This window comes from Apodemus sylvaticus, chromosome 2, assembly GCF_947179515.1.
Source record: "Apodemus sylvaticus chromosome 2, mApoSyl1.1, whole genome shotgun sequence".
Lineage (NCBI taxonomy): Eukaryota > Metazoa > Chordata > Mammalia > Rodentia > Muridae > Apodemus > Apodemus sylvaticus.
The window spans coordinates 115,991,322-116,011,557 of NC_067473.1; the positions used below are offsets into that span (position 1 = coordinate 115,991,322).

At 43.3% G+C, this 20,236-nt stretch overlaps 1 protein-coding gene across 6 annotated transcripts in view; it reads left to right on the plus strand.

Moving 5' to 3' along the window:
* Positions 1 to 1,253: 1,253 nt before the first annotated feature.
* Alms1 (ALMS1 centrosome and basal body associated protein) overlaps positions 1,254 to 20,236 on the plus strand; it is a 99,499-nt gene continuing 80,516 nt past the window's right edge. For 5 of the 6 annotated variants that reach the window (XM_052174170.1, XM_052174171.1, XM_052174173.1 and 2 more), the window contains exons 1-3: positions 1,254 to 1,694; positions 11,429 to 11,554; positions 13,597 to 13,789. In XM_052174170.1, coding sequence (XP_052030130.1) covers positions 1,320 to 1,694; positions 11,429 to 11,554; positions 13,597 to 13,789 — 694 coding nt within the window. In that variant the 5' untranslated portion in view covers positions 1,254 to 1,319. The remainder of the gene's footprint in view (positions 1,695 to 11,428; positions 11,555 to 13,596; positions 13,790 to 20,236) is intronic. The other variant, XM_052174172.1, reaches the window with a different exon arrangement.

Below are 20,236 nucleotides of genomic sequence, written 5' to 3' on the forward strand. Positions count from 1 at the left end.
GGCAGCCGCCATTAGGCCCAGTGTGATTGGCAGAACAGTGTTACCTTTAAACTGATTGGTTGTTAGGGAATGACATGTTAGGTGGACAAGGTCTTGGAATAACTCAGGCCGTCCCTGTAGCCACAGGGACCTCCCTGTGGTCTGAGGAATGTAATTTAGCTTCTCCCTTCTGGGAGGGGCAAGTGTCCCATGACCTTTCCAAAGTTCCTGAGCTGACCCTTTCAATATGAACAAATGGCTCTTTCACAGTTGGTGAGACGTTCAGGTTTAGGGGATTCAGCTTTGCTGCTGGAAGCCTGTCATGCAGGAAGCAGTGCTGCCTGCCCTCTTTTAAAGACTTTTTTTTTTTTTTTTTTTTTGAGACAGCCTGTGTATGTCACCCTGGATGTCTCCCTACGTAGGCCAGGCTGCCTTGAACTCAGAGATCTACCTGCCTCTCCCTCTGGTGTGCTGAGAATAAAGGCCTGTACTACCTGGCTCAACCACCGCCTTCATATTATTGTGCGTGCGCTCAATAACTCTGGGCTTTAAGTTTGTGCTGTGAATGCCTTACTGGTGGAGTCATCTCTTCAGCCCTGGAGTGGGGGTGGGATTCTTTGTTTTTAAAATTTATTTATTTTATGCATGAGTACATCACCATTGCTCTCTTCAGACACACCAGAAGAGGGCATCAGACCCCATTACAGATGGCTGTGAGCCACCATGTAGTTGCTGGGAATTGAACTCAGGACCTCTGGAAGAGCAGTAGGTGCTCTTAACCATTGAGCCCTCTCTCCAGCCCCCAGGGGTGGTTTTCTAACCTCATTTTATAGGCACTTGTCACACAACTGCGTGTGTGGTAAAGTCAGATCCCAACTTCCTCCGCCCCCCTCTCCTTAATTATTCACTTGTCCCCTTAGAGTCACTAATGCTAGGTAGACTATCACTTAGGGCACTAACCTTAAAATTGTAACTTGCGAATGTGATTATTATTGGTTTATTCCAGGGCAAGAGATAAAACACCATGGGTAAATTGTGCAGGGCCCCTAGCGTCCCCAAAGCCCGGTGTAGGTTTATTGTGAGCATACCGTACTATGAGCAAGGTCTAGTGACGGAAAAGGACGTAGCCGGTGGCGACCTACCTCTTCCGTGGCTTTCCCGCGCTCCTCGCGGGGCGTCCCTAGCAACGCGCGCGCTGCTTCTCAGCTCCGCCCCGCGGGAGTCAGTGGAGGCAGGTGCGCTTGCGCGCAGCCGCAACCGCCAGTCAACTCGCTTCCCCTCCCTTCCTCGCCCCTCCCCCTCTCCTCCTCTTCCACAGCCGCCTGGAGCGCGAGGCCAATATGGAGCCTGAGGACCTGCCATGGCCTGACGAGCTGGAGGAGGAGGACGAGGAGGAGGTGGAAGAGGAGGGGAGGGAAGAGATGGAGAACGCATCAGCGGCGGCGACCGAGGAAGCCCGGACCTCGGCGGCGAGTGGAAGACTGGAAGAGTTGGAAGAGGCGGGGCCCGAGGTGGACTTGGATTTTAACAGCGAGTCCCAGCTGCAGGAGAGCACGGACGAAGAGGAGGACGAGCTGGCTAAAGCCTGGCTGCAGGCTCACCCTGACCGCCCTGGCGGAGCTTTCTGTACGCCCCCGTCTACACCTCCGCCTCCCCCTCCGCCTCTGTCCCCGCGGCACCTGTACACTCCCGTGGAGCATCTAGGCAAGACTGAGGTGAGAAGTGGCGCTTACAGCGGTGGGGGAGGAGCGGAGCCGTGGGGAGGAGCGGGGCCGTGGGGAGGAGCGGAGCCGTGGGGAGGAGCGGGGCCGTGGGGAGGAGCGGGGCTGAGGCCCAAGCGCCTGGAGAGATACTTGGTCTTATGAAATTGGTCCAGGATCTCGGGACCTACGCGCTGCGGGTCGCCTTGCCTATGGGCTGTGTACACTCTGCTTGTAGGGCTGGCAGATTCTTTGTAATCTCAGGTTCTTCATGACAGTGACAGCTCTGGTGTTACTTGCACCTCTCAGTGGATCTTTGTTTTTGTTTTTATTTTGCTGTCGTTTTTTGTTTTTAAAGTAGGGCAGATAAGACAGATGCGCTGGGAGTCAGTACTCCCAGAGCGTGCAGTTAGAAAGGCTTCTTTGGCAGGAGGTGGCAGCTGGGGCAGGGAGCCTAGGGAATAGCTAACTAGTGGAGAGACGTTTAGTATTTAACACCTTAGTTTTATTGAAGTGCAAGAAGTCCCCTCCCCCAACTAGGAATTATTGTTGGTTAAGAACTCTGCTTTTGCTTTTGTGTGTCTTCCTGCCCGTTGTCTGTCTCTGCATTTGTAGCAATTAATAGGTTCCTAGCCAGTGGCAGGAACTTGGAATGAAAGCGGCCTGTGAGGCAGCTCTAGTCTGGAAAAATAGAAAGCACCAAGTTAAGACCACCAAGTTAAGACCACATGGAGGAAGAGCCAAGTTTACAGAGGTCCTGCCAAGGTCATTTGTAAACTAGCTGTGTTATTAATGCTTTTTTAACCCTCAAGAACTGTGTTGTTGGTCAGTATGGCCACATGTGACTCTTTACATACTAATTGGGAATAAGTAAAACTAGAAAGGCTGATGGTGGAGTTAAGTGCTTAGAGAGGTCTTGCCTAGTGTGTGCAAGGACTTGAGTTTTCAAGTCCTAGTATTCAGGAAGGGGGATGAATAAAATTAGGAATTCTTTGGTCCTGTACACTTCTCAAGTGCTTGATAGTCATGCTTAGTGACTGTCACATTGGACATAGCAGTTACAGAACTGTTCTATTATCACAGTGATATTATGGACTGTGATGTTTGCTTGCTGGGGTACTTAATTCATTCAGCTCCTCCTTTAAGTGCTCACCTTGTACTTGCTGCTAAGGAACTCTTGGTGAGCTCAGCTGCTGCCTCCCTAGTGTTCCCATTTGAAAGAGGGAGGCAGGTACAATTCACATGGTCTCATAAGTAACACTGGTACATACAAAAATGCGTGCATAAAGAATGACTGTAAGCTAGCTAAACAAGGGTTGAAAAAGGCTAGGTGAGGCCAGGCACTGTTGGTTAGCAAGACTGTGACATTTTCACAGTGGCTTTTGATTTTTTTTGTAGGACTAGGATTGAACCTGGGCCTTTAAGCAAAGCTAGGCAAACATTCTATTGACTGCTGGAGCACATCCTTTAAAGCATGACATTGTCAAGAAATGGAAGGCCAGTGGGTTGAGTCTGGGTTAAATCCGGCACTTTGAGGCTTTATCTCTGGAGTTTTGGGAAGTCTATAAAGAAGTTTGTTTGTGATCAGATTTGTATTTCAGCAAGAAAATTAGTATTGTATCTAGCTGTGCTAGCTGGGTGTGAGGGTGTGTGTCGGGGTGGGGGGAGATTAGAGCAGCCGGAATAAGTGTAGGACACTGATTAGAGGACCATTGCGACGCTGTAGGGGAAAAGGGCTTTTAGAATAAGGAAGTGAGCAGGGTGTGGTGGTGTGCACTTTTTAATTCCAGCATTCAGAGCAATGGTTCCCAACCTCATGTTGTGGTGACCCTCTGGCATAAAATCACTTCATAGCTGTAATTTTGCTACTACAGTCATAAATCCTAATGTAAATGTAGGATATCTGATATGCAACTCCCAAGGAGTAGAGGCCCATAGGTTGAGAACCACTGGTTTATAGGTAAAGGCAGGTGGGTCTCTTGAGAGATGGCGTGGTTTACCTAGAATGGGAAAATCAATGAGAATAGGGAGAAGTAGGTTGTTTCAAGAAATGTTTGCCATGCCAGGAACAGGGTTGATAGACTGGTGACATAATGCTGTAAATGAATTTCCAAGACAAAAAAAAGGCAGAAATAGAAAGTTTAGGTTCTTTAGTGGGGAACTTTTTTGGCACTGTTGAAGTTGAACACTGGTGCTCTCTCTAGTTGTTTAGGTTTTGTCTGGTGAGACTCCTTGTGCGCCTCTCTCTCTCTCTCTCTCTCTCTCTCTCTCTCTCTCTCTCTCTCTCTCTCTCCTCTCTCTCTCTCTCTCTCTCTGTGACTGGTTATCTGTGTAGTGCAGGTATGAGTCACTGGGGGTCAAATTTCTGATGGTCTAGTGTGCTCATTAAAGAGTGGAGACAGTGATTTCAGTATGCTCTGAGACAGACTGCATGCAGCCAGGGCCTGTTGAGCTAGCTCTTTCTGAAGGAGGCAGGATCTTTGCTTTGAAGCCTAGCCTGCTTTGAGGCCAAAACAAAATAGCCTTGCTCTGAAATTTATTTCTTTAGGTCTAGTGGAGGAATTCTTAAATTAGCCCATTTAATGCTTACCATACCTAATACAAGAAAATTGTTTTGATCAGGCTGGCCTTGGATTCTTTGAGATCTGACTGCCTCTGCTTCCCAAGTGCTGGAATAAACATGTGGTCATCATACTCAGTCCTACTTATATCAGTAATTTACATTAGAGAATATATGAAAGTGTAGGCATCCATCCTTTTGTTTGTTTGCTTTATGAAGTTGGGGATTTCCAATCCTGATCTTGATGCATTAAGGCAAACTCTGCCCCTGAGCTATAGTCCTCTTCCTCCCGTTTTTTTCTTTTTTCTTTTTCTGGGAACAGGATCTCACTATGTAGTCCTGATTGTCCTGAAACTCCCTATGTACACCAGGCTAGCCTTGAATTCAGAGGCCTGTATCTGCCTCCCAAGATTAAAAGCATGTACCACTATACCTGCCTGGCTCCTTCCCAGTTTTTAAATCTGTGTTCATTGTTCATCTTTTGTCTAACAATGTTTGTTTTGTGTGTGTGTGGTATAGTGTTTGTGTGCACATATGAATGTGTGTATAGGTATATATTGAAGCCAAAGTTCTACTTCACTTTGATTGCTTCCTACCTTATTTGATTTGACCGGGCTGGTCTACATAGTGATGTTTATAGATATCCACCTACCTTTGCCACCAGGGTGCTGGGATTAAAGGTGTGTGGCACCGCACCTTCTATCTTAATTTTTGAGACAGAATCTGAACCTGGAGCTTGTTGGAAGGTTAGGCTGGCCCAGCAGCAAGTCACAGGTATCTACTTGTTTCCCGATACCAGAGCAGGGGCTGAGGATTGAATGCAGGCTTTACAGTCAGCTCCTTCCCTCTTTCCTTCCTACATCTTCTTAAAAACTCTGTTGAGGATTGAGTGATTCTGAGCCTCTGCTCTTGTTCCTGCTGGTCCTGCACATCTTTCAGCTCAGATGATTTAAAACACCTCTCCTTGAAGCTTACATTTTGAAGGGAATTGTTTTGGGCAATGACCCTAGAGATTCTTGGTCTCCAACTTTTAAATGAGTCACGAGCTTATAAATTCTTGTATGTTTCCTTCAGCCCCGCCTCCCTTTACTCCCAGTTTCTGTCTAGTGTTCAGCATCTGTTCTGATAACAGGTTGTCATTTTTTTTTCCCTAGAAGGAAAACATAGTCTGAGCCTTTAGTTTTGTCTGTGGTATTCCACTTGCATGAAAAGTGCTGGAATGAATATTTGCTATGTCCAGGAGAACAGTGTACTTGTGCGGAAATGTTTCTCTAATGTTTGAGTGACACTAGAAGCAAAACTGTGGTGTTTCCAGATTTCCTCTCAGGTGTGGTCTGTATACATAGACTCATGTTTCTTAGGTTAATTTTAATAATTTATGATTTTATTATCCTTTGGTTAATACTGTAGCTGTCTTCAGACACACCAGAAGAGGGTATCGGATCCCATTACAGATGGTTGTAAGCCACTGTGTGGTTGCTGGGAATTGAACTTAGGACCTCTTGAAGAACAATTAGTGCTCTTAACTGCTGAGCCATCTCTCCAGCCCATACTATATAGGTTTTTTAAGTTTTGCATGTATGTGGTAATACTCGTTTCTCATTCCTGGTTTTGTGTGTTTCGTTTTTGTCTTGATTTGCCAGTGTAGAGGGTTCTTTTCATCTGAGGAAGCAGCTCTTGGAATGTTCTTTGTTTTCATGTCTTAGGCTGTTAAAATGCTGTTGCTCTAAACGTACACATGCATGTTATTGTGTGGCCATGTGAGTTCATTGCTCTTGAATATATATCTGGGAGTGGAATTGCCTGACATTTAGTGTTCTGTAGTTAAGCCTTTAAGGGTCCACCAGATGGCTTCCCGTGGGGCTCTGCCACTCTACATTCTTGCTAGCGTTGTAGGAGAGTTCTTGTTCACTGTGTCTAAAGATTTTAACTGGTTTTCTTGTTTTTATTGGTCATTCATACATTAATTTTACATAAATGTCCATTTAGAGCTTTTGCTTAATATTTATTTCAGCTATCAGTTTCATATTGGGTTTTAAATGAAAAAACTCAGGACTTTGCATGTATCTGAGAATTTCTTATCTAATGTTATAAGTAGGCCAAATCCTGCTTAGCTTCCAAGATAAGCTGAGATCAGTCAAGTGCAGGGAGGTATGATACAAACTATTGGGGACCTTTATGTTTTTACGGTCAGGTGGCTTTTCTCCTAGTGAACGGTATGAATTTATATTTATATATATATATATATATGTATATATATATATGTGTGTGTGTATGTATATATCTAAAATCTATTTTAATTCAATTTTTAGATTTATTTATTTAATATGTACTATGTTTGCTGCTATATATATATCTGCACCACTTGTTTGCATGGTGCCTGTGAAGTAGGAAGAGGGTGTTAGATCCCCTGGAACAGGAGTTATAGATGGTTGTGAGCCTCCATGTGAGTGCTGAGCATTGAACCCTAGGTCCTCTGCAAGAGCAGCCAGTGCTTTAAGCCACGGAGCCATCTCTTTAGTCCCTATTATCTTATCTATTTATTCATTTATTCATTTATTTACTTGTTTGTTTGTTTAGGTCTCTCTGAGTCCTGGGTGTCCTGGAACTCACTATGTGGATCAGCCTGACCTTGAATTCACAGAAATCCTCTTGCTTTTCCCTCTAGTGCTGGGATTAAAGGTGTTCCCCCCTTCTTTATTTTTGGCTAATGTGTTTAACATTAGACTTGTAGTTTGAAAATATTGCAAATATTCCCTCCCATTTCTTCCGTTTCTATCACTTCCCCTCCTCTCTGTTACTTTGTTCTTTTATCTTCTCTCTCCCGTGTTGGATAGATTTAAGGGTTTATCTTAGTTATGCTTTCTTTGCTGTGACAAAACACAATGACCAAAAAGCAAGTTGGGGAGACAAGGTTTTATTTAGCTTACATTTCCACATTGCTGTTCATCACCAAAGAAGTCAGTCTGTACAGGAACTCAAGCAAGGTTGGAACCTTGAGGAAGGAGCAGGTGCAGAAGCCATGGAGGGGTGCTGCTTACTGGCTCACTCCCCATGGCTTACTCAGGCTGCTTTCTTATGGAACCCAGTAGCACCAGCCCAGGGATGACACCACCCATAATGGGCTGGGCCCTCCCCATCGATCACTAATTGAGAAAATACCTTACAACCAGATCTGGAGTTTCCTCAGGTGAGGCTCCTTCCTCGCTACTGTCTAGTTTGTGTCAAGTAGACATGTAAAGTCAGCCAGTTGAGTTCGAATGCATGTCAGGCAAGTCCTCTAACCCTGAGCATCATTTTGCTGTTTCCTTTGCTCTGCAGCTGTTTAGTCTGATAGAATTCTATGTTTTCAGTTTGTACCCTGAGCTTGTGGTGTGATACAGAAAAAAGCATTGCCAAGACCAGAATTAAAGAGCGTTTCCCTTTGTTTTCTTGTTTTTATAGTTTAAACATCAGTGTTTACTATTTAAAAAAGACATTTTGAGTTATTTTCTTGTGTAGTTGAAGTCAAGAAATAGGACACCTAGCTTTTTCTTTCTCAAAATTGCTCAAGACTGTTTTGGGTCTTGTAGTTTCATATGAATGTTGGGAATTGCTTTAAACTTTTTTGAAGAATACCATTGCAATTTGATAGATTGTATTGAATTTGTGTATTGCTTTGGGCAATATGCCCATGTTAACCATTAATTATTTCTAATCCTCAAGCATTGGCTATCTGTTGATTGTGCCCTTTTCTTTTCCCCCCTCTCAACTTTTCCCTTCTCCCCTCCTCTACCTCTCTTGAGAGAGTCTCACTGTATAGCTTGGCTTGGCTGGCCTGAAACTCAACTGTACATTCTTAGATCAGGCTGGCCTCTACCTGGGATTTAAAGGTGTGTGCTAAGGGTGCTTTTTTTTTTTTTTTCTCAATTTCTTTCATTAGAATTTTAGATTCTTTAGGATACAGATCTTTTACCTTCTTAAGTCCTTAAGTATTTATTTATGAACTGACTTTTTGTGTGTGTGTGTGTGTGTGTGAGAGAGAGAGAGAGAGAGAGAGCTAGGGTCCAGAACTTGCTATAGCCCAGGCTGGCCTTGAACTCCCTCTGATAAAGTGCTGGGGTTACTGGCTGTTGATCTCTCTCTCTCTCTCTCTCTCTCTCTCTCTCTCTCTCTCTCTCTCTCTCTCTCTCTCTGTATATATATATATATATATATAAAATCTCCATCCATCCATCCATTCATGCTACTTTTCTCATTACTTCTTTTTTTTTTTAAAAGATTTTATTTATTTTATGTATATGAGTACACTGTAGCTGTCTTTAGACACATCAGATGAGGGCATTGGATCCCATTATGGGTGTGATCCACCATGTGGCTGCTGGGAATTGAACTCAGGACCTCCAGGAAGAGCAGTCAGTGCTCTTAACCACTGAGCCATCTCTCCAGCCCCATTACTTCTTTTAATAGCTACTTGTATAAAGAAATGCAACTGATTTGTGTGTGTGTGCGTGTGCGCGTGCGTGATATGTATATACATGCTTATGCATATATGCATGCAGGTATGCAGATACATGGAGGCCAGAGATCAGCTCTCCTTAGTTATTACCGTCTCTTAATGTAGCTCATAGAAATTAAACCCAGGTCACAAAGCAGGCACTTTACCGACTCAGCTACCTGTCTAACCTTCTAGTGCTTCTAGGCACTTAAAATCATTGCCTCTGCTGCTATTTTAATTTGTTTTGACATCATTTTGCTGACTTTAGTTTACCTTAGCTTATTGGATATGTTTTAAAGAAGTAGCTTTTAAAAACTTCTTTGTGTGTGCAGGTGACCATGGAGGCCAGAATGTGTGGGATTTCCTGGAGCTGGAGTCGCAGTTGACTGTTAGCATCCTTCAGCCCGTGGGTGCTGGGAATTGAATTTAGGTCTGTTGGAGGAGTAGGGTAGCAAGCAAACACTCAGCAGCTAAGCCAACTCTCCAGCCCCTATTTTTATTGAATCTGCTGCTTTTGGGTGTTTGTCTGAATATATGTGCCTTCACCTGCGCATACTCTATTTGTGGGGATCGGAGGATAATCAATGGGAGTCAGCTCCCTTCTATGAAGTGGTGTGAGAGCCAGGATTGGACAAGGTATGGATCGCTAACTGAAAGTACCTCTACCTGATGAGTTATCACACCACCTTATTTATTTACAGAAGGGTATCATGTTGCCCAGGCTAGCCTCAAACTTACTAGGCAAGGATGTTTTTGAACTTCTGACTCTTCCCACATCCTGAGTACTGGGATTATAGGACTGTATTACCACATCTTTGATGTCTATGTGGTGCTGGAGGTTGAACCTAGTATATACTTTGTGTGTACTAGGCAAGCACTCTCCAATTAGCTGCCTATACAGTTTCTACTCTGATTTTTAATTTCCTGTTTGTTATTTAGCATTCCTGATTTTTCTTAATTTCTTATAAACTCAGATTTGCATATAAAAGTCATTAATTTTGCAACATCTCTTGTTAATTTGTAGTAGATTCACTGTTTTGCTTCTACATAGAAATTGATAACGTGAATTTGATTTTTTTTAAGAAATTGGGTTTTTTAAAAGCAGTTTTCATATTACCTTTTAACCAACAGAGGAGCTGCTTTTCAGCAGCCCGAGGAGCTCCTCCCAGGAGCTCCACTCAGGTCTCAGGTGAAGCAGAGGTCTTGGGCTACAGAAAGAATTTTAGGGCAGATGAGTGAGAGGCAGAGTTCATTATGAACAGTACACTCTCAGACCCCTGTGGGGATTTGTCAGGAGAGACTCACACTAAATATCATAACAATTTTCAAGTTATCTTGTTTAAAGGATGTAATATGTATCAACATTTAAAAGATTAGGTAAAATATGCTGGGCCATAGATGGTGAGGAATGTCTTTAATCCCAGCACTCTGGAGGCAGAGTCAGGAGGATCTCTGAGTTCCAGCCAGACTGGTCTACAGAGTGAGTTCTAGGACACCAAGGACAGTTTAGTATGCTTATTTTTTTTTCTTTTTGAGACTATAATCACATAATTTCTCTCTTTCCTTTCTTCCCTCCAAACCCTTCCATATACCCCTCCTTGGGCTCTTTGAAATTCATGGTCTCTCTTTTCATTAGTTGTTCCATGCATATGTGTGTGTGTATATATATACACACACACACATATATATATATATGTATATATACACACACATATATATATACACATTTCCTAAATATAACCTGCTCTATCTAAAAGATTTTTATTTAACAAGATTGAGTTATTACGGGTGTTCTGTGGAGTATTTAGATGAATGCTGGTAAGATAGATTAGGTCATGTATTTTTTTCTGCGATACTTGTCCCTTCTCATAATGCATTTGATTTGATTCATGTGCATGTACAATTATATGTACGTAATATTATAAATAGGAATTTTTCCAAAAACAACCACTGAAACAATGAAGTTTGTCTTACTGTATAGGCACCCCAAATCAGTTCAGGCTAGATCCACCTTTCTCTTCTACCTGTCCAGATACATTGGCATTATATTTGAATAGAAACAGTCCAAATTTGATTGTTAGACACAGAGAAGTTTATATTATTGCTCAGAGTGAAGTATACATTCTGCCTAGTGTAGGTAGAGAGTAGAGGGTTCTGAGATTGCCAGGTGCATTGTTTGAGAGGGGCATGAGTACACGCAGGTGAAGGAATGGACTGTCAGGCACACTATTACAGGTGTGTGTGTACATAGTCACACTAAATGGGGTCTCAAGCCACTGAACTATTTCCTATATTTGCCTGCCTTATATTAATGACTTTTCCCACACCCTCCTGTGAGGGAAGATCAGTAGGTTCCATATTGAGAGTCTCTTGTGGGTAAGTTACAGTTGCTTCTGATGAAGATGGCAATGCTGTTATGCTTGGAGAAGAGCATTTTATAACAGAATGAAAACATTTTATAAAGAAAAGTTGTATTTTAGCATGGTTACTTTTTTTTTTTTTTTTTTGATTTGGTTTTTTGGAGACAGGGTTTCTCTGTATAGCCCTGGCTGTCCTGGAACTCACTCTGTAGACCAGGCTGGCCTCGAACTCAGAAATCCGCCTGCCTCTGCCTCACAGAGTGCTGGGATTACAGGCGTGCACCACCACTGTCCTGTGCGTGGTTACTTTTGTTACTTACACCACGTGGCTGACGTGTGCTTTGATTTTCAGGTTGTTTCACTGACTTGCCATGCATGGCCGCAGTCATCATATCAAGATAATTCTAGAGCCCAGTTTCCCAACTCCAGTACAATGCTGTTGGAATCAGCACTCCAGTGGGGCCCCGAGGGGGATCAGGTAAATCTGGGACAAATTCTTTTTCTTTTTACCATTAGCACAAGAAATGTAATATGTTTCATTGTCCTAATGGTGCTCATAATTTTATGTAGAACAGAAGCTCATCCCTGCATTCTTGGTCTCAATAGTCTGCATTCTTCAAGAGTATTGTAAAGGGCTTTGTATATGTACGTTATGTCTTGGGCTACTCAGCATACAAGAAGTTAAAACAGTCAAAGTTACAAATTCATTACTTGACAATGCATTTATTTTAAGAGGAAAGGTGTCTATTTCTATTTTGTTTGGCCGGTTTTTTTGAGGCAGGGTTTCTCTGTATAGCCCTTGTTTTCCTGGAACTTGCTCTGTAGTCTAGACTGCCTTCAAACACCACCTGCCTCTGCCTCCCCAGTGCTGGGATTAAAGGTGTGTACCACCACTACCCAGCTATCTATTTCCATTTTTAAACAGCTAAGTTTATTGACGTATAAAGAAATGTAGTCAAGTGAACTGTTTTAGCTATATAGTTTGTCAGATGAGCTTTGAAAGATACAGTCACATACCACTATGGTTGAGACATACAGCTTTGGTATTATATACAAAAGATTCTGAATGCTGTTTTTTGGGGTTTTTGGATTATTATTATTATTATTATTATTGAGACAGGGTTTCTCTGTATAGACCTGGCTGTCTTGGAACTCACTCTGTAGACCAGGCTGGCCTCGAACTCAGAAATCTGCCTGTCTCTGCCTCCCAGAGTGCTGGGATTACCCAGTGTGCCACCCCTGCCTGGCTCTGAATGCTGTTTTAATCATTGCCTTCTCTACTCCCTGATCTTTTTTTTTTTAATTTTTTTTTTTTTTTAAGATTGATTTAGCCGGGTGGTGGTGGCGCACGCCTGTTATCCCAGCATTTGGGAGGCAGAGGCAGGTGGATTTCTGAGTTCGAGGCCAGCCTGGTCTACAGAGTGAGTTCCAGGACAGCCAGGGCTACACAGAGAAACCCTGTCTCAAAAAAAAAAAAAGATTTATTTATTTTTATTATTTATTATATGTAAGTACACTGTAGCTGTCTTCAGACACTCCAGAAGAGGGTGTCAGATCTCATTAGGGATGGTTGTGAGCCACCATGTGGTTGCTAGGATTTGAACTCAGGACCTCTGGAAGAGCAGTCAGTGCTCTTAACCGCTGAGCCATCTTTCCAGCCCCAGTCTCTGATCTTATAGCAAGCATCCTGTAGTTGGTGGCTCTATAGCTATGCCTTTCCAAAATTATAGTGTGTGGACTTTTAAAATCTGATTTTTTTCTTTCTAAAATTGGCCTATGTTGCATGTATCAACTCTTTAATTTTCATTATTAAATAATATCCTTTCAGGGTTTTTTTTTTTTTTTTTTTTGAGTAAACATGACTTTCTTTTGAGTAAATACCTAGGAGTAGATCAGTCAAATTATATAATGGTATATTTAACTTTATAAGAATATGCTAAATTATTTTCTGAAGTACCTGTTGCCATTTGCCCAAGGAATGCTGCTGTAGCAGGTTTGGAAATACCTGTTCAGTTCTTTAATTACCACAGTATAGATTTGTCACTTAGTACCAAATGTAATGATTTGACAATGAAAACTTAAATATAGCATTTAAATGTCAGTGATTGCCTGGTACTAGGAGATGGGAATGATTGGCAGAGAATGAGAAGCCGGGCAGTGGTGGGGCACGCCTTTAATCCTAGCACTTGGGAGGCAGAGGCAGAGGCAGGCGGATCTCTGAGTTTGAGGCCAGCCTGGTCTACAGAGTGAATTCTAGGACAGCCAGAGCTACCCAGAGAAACCTTGTTTCGAAACAACCAACCAACCAACCAAACAAACAAACAAAGAAACAAAAAACAAAAAACAAAAAAAAAAGAAAGAAAGAGAATGAGAAGGAGGTTAATGGAGCAAGAAGGACTATAGAAGGAACAACTTTTTCCCACTCAGGTGAGAATGTTGTTGAATAAGGTATGAGTAGACAGTAGTATTGTGTTGACTCAGTTAATGACCAACATCTTTCCTTTAAAATTTTCCTTTCAGAGAGCAGAGTCTTGGCATTGTCTTCCTCAAGAAAGTGATTCTTCCCAGACCTTGGGTATGTCGCAGACTGGGATTGGCATAGTAGAAGGAACAGAAGGAACAGACCTGTTCTCTCGGGAGGGAGGTGAATCGGCTCAGTCACTGTGTCCAGTAAAGGAACCAACGCTGGATCTCTTGTGTTCTCCATTGCTAGGTAATGCCTTTCTCTATATAGTTTAATGTTTTATTTTATTTCATGTGTGTGAGTGTTTTACCTGCATGTTATGTCTGTGCATTGTTTTTGTGCCTGGTGCCCATGGAGGCCAGAAGAGAACGTCTGAGTCCCTGGAACTGGAATTATGGGTGCTGGGAATCAAACTCAGATTCTCTTGAAGGGCAGCTTGTGTTCTTACCTATCAAACTCTCTCCTTAGCCCTAAATGGCCTCTTTGTCTTTAACCAGAGGTAATAGCTCATTTTTCCTTTCTTTCCTTTACGTTTTTTTTTTTTTTTTTTGGTTTTTTGGATTTGTTTTTTCTGAGACAGGGTTTCTCTGTATAGCCCTGGCTGTCCTGGAACTCACTCTGTAGACCAGGCTGGCCTCGAACTCAGAAATCTGCCTGCCTCAGCCTCCCAGAGTGCTGGGATTACAGGCATGCACCACCACCACCTGGCTTCCCTTTTTTTTTTTTTTTTTTTTTGAGACTGGGTTTTTCTGTAACCTTGGCTGTCCCAGAACTCACAGAGGTTCTACCTGCCTCTGCATCCTGAGTGCTGGGATTAAAGGTGAGAGACACCCTTGCCTGGCAGTAACTTGTTAGCTTGTTCCTAACTTAAATTTATCTTAATTGGGGATCTCTGTGGAGCTATACTCCAAAGAATTGATTGGTTTTAGTTTTTCACACTAGCTGACAGGGACAGCCATATTAATTACACTGTTGATTCCCATTTTATTAGTGCTCATAGAAGACTGAAAGGAGATCACTTCCATTCTCATGGGTATTTATCATTAGTCTTCCATAGTGCAGCTGCTCTTGGAAAAAGCACATTTTATCTTTGATTGGTATTCTATCATCATTGAAGCCTGTTTCCTCACATAAAATAAGTGTCTATATGTCTTCATTTCCTTTTTGTTGTGATAAATTATCATGAACAAAAGTATCTTAGGGAGGACAGTTTATTTGGCTTATGTTTCCTGGATCACAGTCCATTGAGAAAAGCCAAGGCAAGGACTCAAGAAGCCATGGTGGAATGCTCGCTCCTTCCTTATTGGGCTGCTCAGCCTGCTTTTTATACAAGGAGAACCACCTGCAGGCAGCCCACAGTGGGCTCAGCCCTTTCATATCAATTATTAATTGTGAAAATCCTCCCAGACTTGCCTGTGGGCATTCTGATGGAGGTAGTTTCTCTTCTCTTCTCTTCTCTTCTCTTCTCTTCTCTTCTCTTCTCTTCTCTTCTCTTCTCTTCTCTTCTCTTCTCTTCTCTTCTCTTCTCTTCTCTTCTCTTCTCTTCTCTTCTCTTCTCTTTTCTTTTCTTTCTTGGGAGGGGGGTTCAAGACAGGGTTTCTCTGTGTAGCCCTGGAACTCACTCTGTAGACCAGGCTGGCCTCAAACTCAGAAATCGGCCTGCCTCTGCCTCCCAAGTGCTGGGATTATAGGCGTGCACCACCACCGCCCTGCAAGGAGGTAGTTTCTCAACTAAGGATATGTTTGTGTAAATTTACCTTATTCATTCGACTCATTCTAAGCCATTGTTATCCTCAGCTTTGAGAACAAAACAAGATGAAATTGAGTCATTTCATTGAGATCATACTGCTTGTCTTTTAGTGTAGAATGGCTTTCATGGTTCTTTACCAAAGATAAACTTGAAGTAACTTTCAAATCAAGTATTCAATCATAACGATGGTTTTATAGAGCTTTGTAGAGAAGACTAGGACCCAGTTGAGCATATTCTTTTCAAAACAAGCTAATGTTTGCAAGCCAGCATGTTAGTGCAGTGTTATGTGGTATAACATATCTAAATGCCTATTGTGTTTTAATTCAAGGGTATATAGATGAACACTACTTCCTTTTCTCTGAGGAAATTTCTATAGTTACAAAACAAGAGCAGAAGTCTACAAACTGTAGCTCATAGTCTAAAATTTGTACTCTTTATGAGTGCAAATTATAAGAATGTTTATTTTACATATGTATTTAATTTAGCTGTTCTCAGAAAGTCTTGACATAATCTATCATGCTGGGAATTCTATGTCTCCCTGCTTCAACTGCCCAAGTGCTGGGATATATGTGTGTACTACCCAGCCTGGATGCATTTTTGTTTTTTCTTTTATTGTGATTTTAGATTTAACCTAAGGCTTTGCACATGCTTGGCCAATATTTTAATGCTGAGCTATAGTCCTCACCATTTGAATTTTTAAAAGATTGTGAAAAGAAGTATATGTGACAGTTCATATGTTGTCAACAAGCCTAAAATATTTATGCTCTGACCCTTGACAAAAAATGCTTGCTAACTTGTAGTGCAGAGGTTAAAATGAGGACATGTTAAGTATAGGATATTGCATTTAACTTAATTAAGATCATTTTAAAATACCAGCAACTGAAAGTAAGTTCTGTTACAGCAAAATGTCAAGGAAAATTCAATAATAGACATCAGCATTGAATGAGACTCTGTACAGTGCAATTTCTTGTATAGCTGCAGTTCTTCCTTGTCAGTAGACAGACATTTAAAGCTACTGGATCTGTCGCCGTATGGCCACTGGACATGCCTTTCCTCCTGTTCTGTCCCGAATGGATGCTATCATCATGGTATTAGGTAGATATCATTGATATGTCGGGTGATGGAGGGACCTACACTGGCAGCATCTATCCAAATGTGAGGAAACAATTGAGAACAAGTATGAGGAAGTCATTGCCAGTTTACCTGTACAGCCTTCCTATCAATTATACACATATCATAGCATGCTTGAAAAGTAACAATCCTAGCTTGCTCCTTTAAAAAATACATTTTTCTACGTAACCTGATTTAGCTCTCAAACACTACTCAGTTTTTTTTGTTGTTGTTGTTTTTTTCTTTTTTCTTTTTTTTTTGGGGGGGGGGGTTGGATTTATTTTTTCGAGACAGGCTTTCTCTGTGTAGCCCTGGCTGTCCTGGAACTCACTCTGTAGACCAGGCTGGCCTCCAACTCAGAAATCCACCTGCCTCTGCCTCCCAAGTGCTGGGATTACAGGCGTGCGCCGCCACCGCCCGGCTTGTTTTTTGTTTTTTTCAAGACTGGGTTTCTCTGTATATTCCTGTCTGTCCTGGAACTCAATCTGCAGACCAGGCTGGCCTCTGAACTCAGAAATCCGCCTGCCTCTGCCTCCCAAGTGCTGGGATTAAAGGCAAACGCCACCACTGTCTGGCCAGATATTTTTAAATAATTAAGGAGGTGCTCAAATGGTGCTTAAAGCTAATTACTTACGATTTTTTGGTTATATCTCAATGTTTACAATAAAGATTTCTGTAAATTCTGGAATCTGGTTAGGGATAATTAATTTTTAATTTTATTATTTTTCATATTATTTTATGTGTATGTGTGTTTTGCCTGCATGTATGTTTGTGAACTACTTGAGTGAGGGTGTCAAATCCCTTGGAATTGGAGTTACAAATGATTGTAAGTCACCGTGTAGGTGCCGGGAATCAAACTTCCTCTGGAAGAGCAACAGCCAGTTCTTTAACCATTGAGCTATTTTTCACAGCATCAGATAACTAATTTTTTTAAATTTTTTTTCAGATAACTAATTTTTAAAAAAGATCACCAGATCATTTTAAATGTCCAGTATACCTAGTTAATTGAAAATAATTTCTTGTACTTACCAGAGTCCTTTGTGATGTTAGCCCTAGTTTCTTTTAAAAAAAACTTTGTTGATTCTTCGAAGGATTAAAAATATCTGTTTTGAAGATTTAAAAAAGATTAAGTCATATTGAGTTAATATGGGATGGGCATATTAACTCTTCTCTGATGTTAAGTTTTCTGTGTGTGTGTGTGTGTGTGTGTGTGTGTGGTGGGGTGTATTTCAATATGTGTGTTAGAGGACAGGCAGGTTTTGTTTGCCAGAAGCCATTGTCCCTTACTGGCCTGAAACTTGCTGATATGACTTATTGGCTGGCCAGGAAACCCATGATTTGCCTGTTTTTGCCTTCTCAGCACTGGGATTGCAAGTGTGTAATACCACACCCAGCTTTACAACAGTTACGGAATTGAACTCAGGTTTTCATGCTTGACAAGAAAGGACTTTACTCACGAATTATGTTTTTAAAGTTACTAACCATTTCATATTTTTAACCAGTTCCGTAAATACCTACTAAGTGTAGCAGATTCTTTGCTTGTTGTTGAGGATATACAACAAGCCGTTGTGATAAAGCGGCTTTATACAGTTTGAGAGTAACTAACGTGTGCCAGTCCAGAGCAGTGAGTGTTGGGGCCCCAAGTGCGGGCCTCTGCCACCAAGGTGAGGAAAGCTCAGTACTCAAGTGTAGGCAGAGTTGAAATCAAGAAAGTGGATGCACGTGTGAGCGGCCGGCGAGCGCCCTGGCGGCCGCCCGTCTCCTCCGGGCTTCCCGGGTGTGGGTCCGCTGGCATCCCCTGGCGCTCCCTGTTCCTGGGAGACCTGAAGAATTCTTTATCCGGGAATATGCCAAGAAGCCAGCCGGCAAGGGCGGCGTGACCCTGAGGCCCTGAAAGACCCTGAGGTGTGCACAGACCCCTCTCAGCTCACCACACACGCCACGGGGGTCAACATCTACAAGGAAGGCCAGGATGTGACCCTGAAGCCAGACTCCGAGTACCCCACATGGCTGTTCCAGATGGACTTGGGTCCCCCAAAAAGCTAGAGGAACTAGAGCCGGAGTCCCGAGAATGCTGGCGACTGCTTCGCAAACAGAATATCAAAACAGGCTGAGCAAGAACAAGAAGCTGTAGTGTGAGGATGGGTCCCTCACAGACTGACCGCCTAGGCCCCTCACAGACTGACCACCTGGGCCCCTCACAGACTGACCGCCTGGGCCCCTCACAGACTGACCTCCTAGGCCCCTCACAGACTGACCGCCTAGGCCCCTCACAGACTGACCGCCTGGGCCCCTCACAGACTGACCGCCTAGGCCCCTCACAGACTGACCTCCTAGGCCCCTCACAGACTGACCTCCTAGGCCCCTCACAGACTGACCGCCTGGGCCCCTCACAGACTGACCGCCTGGGCCCCTCACAGACTGACCGCCTGGGCCCCTCACAGACTGACCGCCTGGGCCCCTCACAGACTGACCGCCTGGGCCCCTCACAGACTGACCGCCTGGGCCCCTCACAGACTGACCGCCTGGGCCCCTCACAGACTGACCGCCTGGGCCCCTCACAGACTGACCTCCTGGGCCCCTCACAGACTGACCGCCTGGGCCCCTCACAGACTGACCGCCTGGGCCCCTCACAGACTGACCGCCTGGGCCCCTCACAGACTGACCACCTGGGCCCCTCACAGACTGACCGCCTGGGCCCCTCACAGACTGACCGCCTGGGCCCCTCACAGACTGACCGCCTAGGCCCCTCACAGACTGACCGCCTGGGCCCCTCACAGACTGACCGCCTGGGCCCCTCACAGACTGACCGCCTGGGCCCCTCACAGACTGACCGCCTGGGCCCCTCACAGACTGACCGCCTGGGCCCCTCACAGACTGACCGCCTGGGCCCCTCACAGACTGACCGCCTGGGCCCCTCACAGACTGACCGCCTGGGCCCCTCACAGACTGACCGCCTGGGCACCTCACAGACTGACCGCCTGGGCCCGCGGCCAGCCAGGGGGCCGAGAACTGAGTCCTGTGGCCAAACTGTCCTCTGACCTTCACATGCTCACCATGGTGTGCAGGCCACACTCACACTAAATAAACAACTATGAAAATAAAGGCGTGGGGCTGGAGAGATGGCTCAGTGGTTAAGAGCACTGACTGCTCTTTCAGAGGTCCTGAGTTCAAATCCCAGCAACCACGCGGTGGCTCATAACCGTCTGTAATGGGATCTGACGCCCTCTTCTGGTGTGTGAAGACAGCAACCGCAACATTACACTCACATATATAAAATAAATAAAAACTTTAAAAAAAAAAAAAAAGAAATGAGGAAAGTGTCCTGTAGCAATCATTAGACTCAGGTTGAAAAAGCAGTTTAGTTTAGCAGCACATCACTAGTCAATTTTTGTAAGCTGCTATTTTAGAAATCAAGTTTTACATGAATAATTTTTGTTTTGTAATTTTATAAGTGCTATAGGAAATAAGGATTTTATACTACTTTATATATATTTAAAGAAGTAAGAATTATTTAGGCTGAGCATGGTGGCACATGCCTTTTAGCGCTTGGAAGGGAGAGGCAGAGGAGAGAGGCAGATCTCTGAGTTTGAGGCCACCCTGATCTACATAGAGAATTCCAAGACAGCCAGGACTATACAAAGAAACCCTGTCTTGAAAAAAACAACCAAAAAAAAAAAAAAAAAAAAAACCCAACCCCCAAACTAACAACAAAAAAGTAATTGCTTAAGTTGTTAGGAAACCTTAGTGCTTTTTTCTTTTTAAGGTTCAAACTCTTTAGGTAATATACCTATTTTATACATTTCAGAGCCAGAACTTCAAAGAACATTTGTGTT